This window comes from Musca autumnalis, unplaced genomic scaffold (assembly GCF_047663935.1).
Source record: "Musca autumnalis isolate F117 unplaced genomic scaffold, ASM4766393v1 scaffold_1, whole genome shotgun sequence".
Taxonomy (NCBI): domain Eukaryota; kingdom Metazoa; phylum Arthropoda; class Insecta; order Diptera; family Muscidae; genus Musca; species Musca autumnalis.
Window position 1 is genome coordinate 89875950 of NW_027411644.1, and position 9002 is coordinate 89884951.

General features: G+C 36.6%; 1 protein-coding gene across 1 annotated transcript; it reads left to right on the forward strand.

The window, feature by feature from the left end:
• The first annotated feature begins 3523 nt into the window (after positions 1–3523).
• Positions 3524–6404, forward strand: mRRF2 (mitochondrial ribosome recycling factor 2). Its single transcript, XM_073984817.1, has 7 exons — positions 3524–3821; positions 3898–4060; positions 4118–4410; positions 4484–4853; positions 4909–5131; positions 5191–5934; positions 5997–6404. The coding sequence occupies exons 1-7, from the start codon at positions 3704–3706 to the stop codon at positions 6309–6311; spliced, it is 2226 nt and encodes a 741-aa protein (XP_073840918.1). The 5' UTR covers positions 3524–3703; the 3' UTR covers positions 6312–6404.
• Positions 6405–9002: the final 2598 nt, after the last annotated feature.

Sequence of the window (9002 nt, forward strand, 5' to 3'; positions counted from 1 at the left end):
ACAAAACAAGGAAATGTCTATAAATTATTGGAATTTAAAAAACTAATAATTTTTCACATTTGATTGAATATTTTGGAAAACATGAATGAAAACTCGTTAGATTTTCAATTTGAATGTTTCCATATCATTCCACTAAATGCATAATTTCTCGCAGAAAGTAGAATACTTGCAAAAATGTTTCGGGTCGCTGGTAATTCATTGAAAAAAGAGAAGATGTTTCAATCATTTGCTTTTGAAAACAAAAAAGCACATGTTTATTAGGGCTTTATTCTTTTCAAGTTTAACAAAATACCACACATATTAACAAATATTGTACCGCCTCTATTAGCGGTGTTTTAGTGTGCGGCATGTCGTTCGGACCTGGAGGAGGTTACATGTCAATGATATGAAGCCGTCTTTATGGGAAATAGTTTTTTTTTCTGATGAATAAATTTGTTCTTCAAAAATATATATCCCTAATATACATCGAACATAGAAATAAATACATAAAATGTCGAATGGAATTTGACACTAACACTACAACCCAGTTCAGTCAGCTGGGTATTGCTGCTACCTTTTCTTGTTCTACCATGGCTGTTTGTGTTGTTTCTTTGTACCCAGCAGACCATTCATGATGAAATTATAAGGTGGCGTAAAAAGGCCAGCCGATTGGTTTCAATCTGTCAAATATTTTGTTATTGTGAATAAATTGTATGAAAACGTAAACAAACATTTTGACATATTGAAGAATTTTCGGCCAAAATAGAGTTGTTGTTGTGCTACTTACGTGACCTGTTAAATAGATCTTGAGACCATTTCATAAAGTTTACAAAAGTTCGCCAAAATATGCGAAAAAAATACACTTTCTACCATTGACCTTTTCACCACGATGAAGCAAAAATAAACTTAATTTATTCGCGATATTTTTGAGTCTTTTTAATATTATAAAAATATTGCAAAACTTTAAAAAACATTTGAAGAAGATATAATTTTCGATAGAATTGGTGTGGTGGGTAATGACATTTTTTGTGAAAATAAAAATTTTTAAAAGAGATTTTTTAGAAGGCGTGAAATACGATTATCTGCTATTCTACTCGCGAAAGACCACTACTTATTTTGAAGAAACGCGAGAATTGCTGATTTGCTTTCCTTTTTTATTCTCTTAAACATGGAAATTTGACAAAAGACAATTGATTTTCAACAGCATTGCCATATTGAAATTGCTAAATTCAGTTGAAATTTCCTTTGATTTTGTGCATTAAGAATGTGGATAATGCACGAATTAATTTGAATTAAGGCAGTTAATGCAAATTAACGCTGCCGTCTGTCTAGGGTATTACAAAAAGTATACGCTGGATATACGTCCGTATATAGGTATGGGCCTTAAAAAAGTTTTCATTTCACATTTTCATAGAAACAGAATTGAGCCCCAGGTAGATGTATCTGGAAAAAAGAAAACAAATAAATGGCCTGTTCCCATACTTTATAAAGTGGTAAAAGTTGTAAAAGTCGTAAACGATTTTCATATAAATTTTGTGTACGGGAACGCAAAATGTGTAAAAATTGTAAAAACTTTTTAGTTCTGGAACAGAGCTATAGTTAATGTTGTACATGTAACATGTCAACATTTGCTGTGTTTTGTATGAGAATTTAATTTACAATAACTTATTTTAGCAGTTCAAGTTCGATCAGCTGATATTCTCTGTTTCGTCAAACAATCGCACTACAGGTAAATACTAAATACTACTAATACTACAAATACAACTCAACAACAACCTCATAGAAATTTGTTTTTGTTTGTAAAAGTTAGTGTCAACGTACATGTAAACAAAATAAGGAAAAGTCTATAAATTATTGGAATTTAAAAAACTTATAATATTCACATTTGATTGAATATTTTGAAAAACATGAATGAAAACTCGTTATATTTTCATATATTTTTTCGTTATATTTTGAATGTTTCCATATCATTCCACTAAATGCATAATTTCTGGCAGAAGCATGGCAGAACTACCAGGTAGTGGTATCACACCAGCTGATTGAATATGAAAAGTCAAATCCCTTTATAAAAAAATTATGTTTGTTGTAATTTCCCCAACAACATAAAGAAAGTTTTGACATAACATATTCAAAATTTTACGATGCCACTACCTGGGTAATTGTGCCATGGGCAGAAGGTAGAATTCTTGCAAAAACGTTTGGGGTCGCTGGTAATTCATTGAAAATATAGTAGCTGTTTCAAAATTAGAGTTGTATAGTTCATGAACGAACTAGTTCAATTGAACGATTCATTGAAAAGAGCGTATGAACTAGATCAGTCGATATAGTTCATTATAGTTCACTGAACTATATGACCGTTGGTCTGTTCCTTTACTTTTGAAAATTGTAAAACCGGCAAAAGTAGTAAAAGTTGTAAAATGCTTCCATATGAATTATATGGTGTCTGAAGTAAAGGAACGTTTTTCGAGTAAAAAGTGGTAAAAATTGAAGATTCTTGCGCGTAAAGGAACAGAACTCGTGTTTAGACATTCAAACTGAAAAGAAAATTTTTCTTCTCAATTTCTTTTAAAATTTCCTTGTTGTTTAGACACGGAAATCATGTTTGTGTCAATTTTTCTTATTCTTCTTCACACTCATTTTCTCATTGCGCTGTTCAAAAACAAAGCCAAGGCAAAATTGTAATGAAAAGTAAAAATGGACGTGAGTGATAAACAATTAATTATTAAAGGAACCCTTGAATTGCATTTTAATTTTGATATTTTCACTTATTTCGAATTGTTTTTGCTTAAAAAAATAGTTTTTCCTCCAAAAGGTTTTTTCAATTATCTTCGCTGTTGTTAATTTCTCGACAGAGAAAATAAAATGAAAGAAAATGCAAAAACAAATCTGCAGCCAACTTCAGGAAGAAAAACGAAACAAAACAGAATTTGCCAGTACAGAGGTGTGTGTACCCCCTCTTATTCCTCTCTACTCCCTCGCCCATAAACTCAATTTTCTTTCCCATCAACTTTCCCTGTATAAACACGGACTTTGCTTTTGAAAACCAAAAAGCACATGTTTATTAGGGCTTTATTCTTTTCAAGTTTAACAAAATACCACACATATTAACAAATATTGTACCGCCTCTATAAGCGGTGTTTTAGTGTGTGGCATGTCATTCGGACCTAGAGGAGGTTACATGTCAATGATATGAAGGAGTCTTTAGGGGAAATAGTTTTTTTTTTTTTCTAATGAATAAATTTTTTCTTCAAAAAATATTCATCTCTAATATACATCGAACATAGAAATAAATATATAAAATGTCGTATGGAATTTGACACTAACATTACAGCCCAGTTCAGTCAGCTGGGTATTGCTGCTACCTTTTCTTGTTCTACCATGCCAAAAGTGTTTTTTTTTTTAATTTGTTATAGGCCGTTTATATATAACAAGGTTAACCCGGTGGGTCTGGGTTTCAAATGTCATTTCCATTGTATATACTTCAAACAAATCCTCATAAAGAAGGTTAACCCTGCAAAAAACTATAATATAAACGCCGTATTAGTTGTTGTAATTCATGCATTTACCTTATATAAATTTGCCTTGCTAGTATTTATATAAATAAACAACAGCTGATTGGCACATACGGCATTTGATTTGAAAATCGTTCGTGGAAGAGCGGTGAGGAGCTGGACGATATATTTTTAATATTCCTAATATTCCTGTTGTTAATTGTATATGGAAAATGTCCTTGTTAAAAGCAATATCTTTAGAACTATGTAAAAAACTTCCGAACTATCACAAACGCTATTTCAGCACCAAAGATATACGTAACATTGGAATATTGGCGCATATCGATGCCGGTAAGATTAGATTCACTTGTCCATTACTGGTTTAAATGATTAATGTGAATATTGATCTCCAACTTTTTACTTCTAGGAAAGACAACAACCACCGAACGTATGTTATTCTATTCGGGGAAAACGCGGTCCTTGGGTGAAGTACATCGAGGAAATACAGTGACTGATTATTTAACACAAGAACGCGAACGTGGTATAACAATATGTAGTTCAGCGGTAACATTTCATTGGAAAGATAAAAAGTAAGTTGTACGTGATGGATTTTAGTTTCTTCAATTAATTGTTATTTATTTTAAAAGAATAAATCTTTTGGACACACCTGGTCACATAGACTTTACAATGGAAGTTGAACAGTCCCTCTATGCTGTTGATGGTGTTGTTGTAGTATTGGATGGTACGGCGGGTGTTGAAGCTCAAACAATGACTGTTTGGGCCCAGGCCGAAAAACATCGCTTGCCCAAGATTAGTTTTGTCAATAAAATGGATCGTCCAGATGCAGATTACGAAAAATGCCTCAAAGATTTGGAAAATAAATTAGATGCTAAGCCAATATCGCTGCAATATCCCCTAAAGGATGCAAAAGGAAATTTGTGTAAGTAAAACAAATCCTGCAGCATATTTGCTATAAGAGGTTTGAGATCTATTACGTGTATTTTCTTTTTCAGCTATTTACGACATAGTACGCATGGAACATATTACATGGAATGCCCAAAGTTTGGGACGCGTGTATGAAACGAAACCGGTGACAGATGAAAATATTTTATTGGAATTACAAGACAAACGTTACGCATTAATAGACCATCTCTCAGGAGTGGATGATAGCTTAGCCGATTTTGTCATCAGCAATGATGGTTTCGATAAAGTAACAAACGACTTGATATACACTGCCTTTAGACAAGCCACCTGCCAACAAAAAATTGTACCCGTTCTGTTGGGATCAGCTTATAAAAATGTTGGTGTCCAATGTTTAATGGATGCTGTTATACAATATCTACCACATCCCAGAGAACGTAATCAATTGTATGACTGTTTTGAGTAAGTAAGGAGCTCGAGAGATTTGTACAATTTCATATTAGTTATGGTGATTTAGAAATGATTTTGTAGGTAAAGTTTTCAAAATTGTCCATGACAAACAAAGAGGGCCCTTGACATTGGTACGTGTACTAAGGGGGGATCTAAAGAGAAGTATGCGTTTAACATCCACAAGGGGACAATCTGAAGTTGTGGGTAAAATGTATGAGCCTTTGGCGGATGAGTATAGGGAAATTCAAGCGGCTCAGGCAGGAGATGTGGCCCTGTGTTCAGGATTGAAGGTGTGAAGTGAAAATCCAAAATCAAAAATTTAGTTTTAGCAAATTTTGTTTATTTCCAGCACACTGTCACCGGAGATTTGCTGGTGACAAGTACCACTTCTTTGAAAAATGCCCAAAAACGCTTAGAAAAGGTTCTTAATAAGAAAAGTAATGCCACAACAAACGCGGAAGATGATGACAATGAAGTACAAGTGGATTTAATTAATGAAATATTTTCATTGGAGCCACAAATACCAGATGCGGTGTATTTCTGTTCCATAGAACCGCCTAGTTCAGCCTATCAAAATGCCATGGAATTGGCTTTGAAACAATTGCAAAGAGAAGATCCCAGCTTAAGGGTAACTTTTGATGCGGTAACAGGTCAAACTGTTTTGGGTGGTATGGGTGAATTACACATGGACATAATAAAATCTCGCATCTTAACTGAATACAAAATTGATGTGGATTTGGGACCTTTACAAATTGCCTACAAGGAAACAATTGAGAATCCTGCCAAAACCACACTAACTTTGGAAAAAGAAATTGCCGGAGCGAAACAAAGTGTAAGCATTACATTGGAATTGGTAAAGGATAAAAAAGAAATCTTCAGTTTAGATAAGTCACCAGAAAATACAAATAATCTATTGGCCATAAGACCACGCACATTGCATGTCATACGTAAAGGTTGTATATCGGCATTGGAAAGAGGCCCCAAAGTTGGGGGACAAGTTGTGGAGACACAAATAAGATTGCACAACATTACCATAGGTAGAGGTACGGCAGATTCATTTATTATGGCTGCAGCTGCCCAGTGTATACAAAAGGTAAGACCAAAGAAAACATTTTTGGCGAGAAAGAGAATACGATTTTCTCTTCCTCTTTTTAGATATTAACAGAGAATGGTACACGTCTTCTGGAACCCATAATGTCTTTACAAATTGTTGTACCCAATGAAAGAACTTCGGGAATTTTAGCCGATTTGGGTAGAAGGCGGGCCACCATAAATGATGTCATGCCAAAGGGTGATAAAAACAAATTGATCTTAGTTCTCGCTCCTTTGGCAGAACTGTCCAATTATTCTAGTATCTTGCGTACCATTAGTTCGGGTACAGCAAGCATGACAATGCAGCCTCATGGTTTTACCCCAATGAATACAAATGATGAGGAGTTTGCGATACGAAGAGCCCAGGGATTTGAATAACAACAGAGCAAATATCGTTGAAAATTTATTGTTTTTTTAGTTTGTAATGGAAGAAATTCAATAAAAACGTGTTTTTAAGAATACCTTCGAAAAGCATTTTTAAAACGCAAGGCTTGAAGTGCTTTAAAAAAGCTTAAAAAATCCATGAATATTGGCCTTGTAGTCTTTGAATAAAGCGTTGAGAAGTCTTAAACTGGATAACTGAAGGAATACTGGATCTAATTTTGGGAGTCATTCCTTTCTATATTGTACCCATGAGCCACTTTAGTTGGACACCGTTGGATTTGTAAAGATTTTTAGTCATTATAGTAGGAAGTATGGACTTGCCCACAAAAAAATTATCGTTGTAATCAGAATCAAAAGGACTACCTTCGATGGACCCGAAGGAGTTGTGCGTTATCTTCGAACCCGATTAATGTTTGAGAGAAATATTACGATGGATCAATGTTAATCCAACCAGTCACCGTGGGATTTTTTAGAGATTTTAAACCATTATGTCAGCAAGCATGGAAATGCCCACGAAAACCATTATATGTATCGTTGTGAACACGACCTCAAGAAGTAGCTTCAGTAAAATTTTCAAAACGATCTCTTAAGAGAGTCTGAACTGCACTTAAGGATTGAAGACCTTCTAAAGATCACCATGGTATTTCCTCTGGAAAGTGTCTATAGAAGCACCCTTTCCTCTGGAAAGTGTCTATAGAAGCACCCTTTCCTCTGGAAAGTGTCTATAGAAGCACCCTTTCCTCTGGAAAGTGTCTATAGAAGCACCCTTTCCTCTGGAAAGTGTCTATAGAAGCACCCTTTCCTCTGGAAAGTGTCTATAGAAGCACCCTTTCCTCTGGAAAGTGTCTATAGAAGCACCCTTTCCTCTGGAAAGTGTCTATAGAAGCACCCTTTCCTCTGGAAAGTGTCTATAGAAGCACCCTTTCCTCTGGAAAGTGTCTATAGAAGCACCCTTTCCTCTGGAAAGTGTCTATAGAAGCACCCTTTCCTCTGGAAAGTGTCTATAGAAGCACCCTTTCCTCTGGAAAGTGTCTATAGAAGCACCCTTTCCTCTGGAAAGTGTCTATAGAAGCACCCCTTCCTCTGGAAAGTGTCTATAGAAGCACCCTTTCCTCTGGAAAGTGTCTATAGAAGCACCCTTTCCTCTGGAAAGTGTCTATAGAAGCACCCTTTCCTCTGGAAAGTGTCTATAGAAGCACCCTTTCCTCTGGAAAGTGTCTATAGAAGCACCCTTTCCTCTGGAAAGTGTCTATAGAAGCACCCTTTCCTCTGGAAAGTGTCTATAGAAGCACCCTTTCCTCTGGAAAGTGTCTATAGAAGCACCCTTTCCTCTGGAAAGTGTCTATAGAAGCACCCTTTCCTCTGGAAAGTGTCTATAGAAGCACCCTTTCCTCTGGAAAGTGTCTATAGAAGCACCCTTTCCTCTGGAAAGTGTCTATAGAAGCACCCTTTCCTCTGGAAAGTGTCTATAGAAGCGCCCTTTCCTCTGGAAAGTGTCTATAGAAGCACCCTTTCCTCTGGAAAGTGTCTATAGAAGCACCCTTTCCTCTGGAAAGTGTCTATAGAAGCACCCTTTCCTTTGGAAAGTGTCTATAGAAGCACCCTTTCCTTTGGAAAGTGTCTATAGAAGCACCCTTTCCTTTGGAAAGTGTCTATAGAAGCACCCTTTCCTTTGGAAAGTGTCTATAGAAGCACCCTTTCCTTTGGAAAGTGTCTATAGAAGCACCCTTTCCTCTGGAAAGTGTCTATAGAAGCACCCTTTCCTCTGGAAAGTGTCTATAGAAGCACCCTTTCCTCTGGAAAGTGTCTATAGAAGCACCCTTTCCTCTGGAAAGTGTCTATAACAGCACCCTATCCTCTGGAAAGTGTCTATAGAAGCACCCTATCCTCTGGAAAGTCTCTATAGAAGCACCCTATCCTCTGGAAAGTCTCTATAGAAGCACCCTTTCCTCTGGAAAGTGTCTATAGAAGCACCCTTTCCTCTGGAAAGTGTCTATAGAAGCACCCTTTCCTCTGGAAAGTGTCTATAGAAGCACCCTTTCCTCTGGAAAGGGTCTATAGAAGCACCCTTTCCTCTGGAAAGTGTCTATAGAAGCACCCTTTCCTCTGGAAAGTGTCTATAGAAGCACCCTTTCCTCTGGAAAGTGTCTATAGAAGCACCCTTTCCTCTGGAAAGTGTCTATAGAAGCACCCTTTCCTCTGGAAAGTGTCTATAGAAGCACCCTTTCCTCTGGAAAGTGTCTATAGAAGCACCCTTTCCTCTGGAAAGTGTCTATAGAAGCACCCTTTCCTCTGGAAAGTGTCTATAGAAGCACCCTTTCCTCTGGAAAGTGTCTATAGAAGCACCCTTTCCTCTGGAAAGTGTCTATAGAAGCACCCTTTCCTCTGGAAAGTGTCTATAGAAGCACCCTTTCCTCTGGAAAGTGTCTATAGAAGCACCCTTTCCTCTGGAAAGTGTCTATAGAAGCACCCTTTCCTCTGGAAAGTGTCTATAGAAGCACCCTTTCCTCTGGAAAGTGTCTATAGAAGCACCCTTTCCTCTGGAAAGTGTCTATAGAAGCACCCTTTCCTCTGGAAAGTGTCTATAGAAGCACCCTTTCCTCTGGAAAGTGTCTATAGAAGCACCCTTTCCTCTGGAAAGTGTCTATAGAAGCACCCTTTCCTCTGGAAAGTGTCTATAGAAGC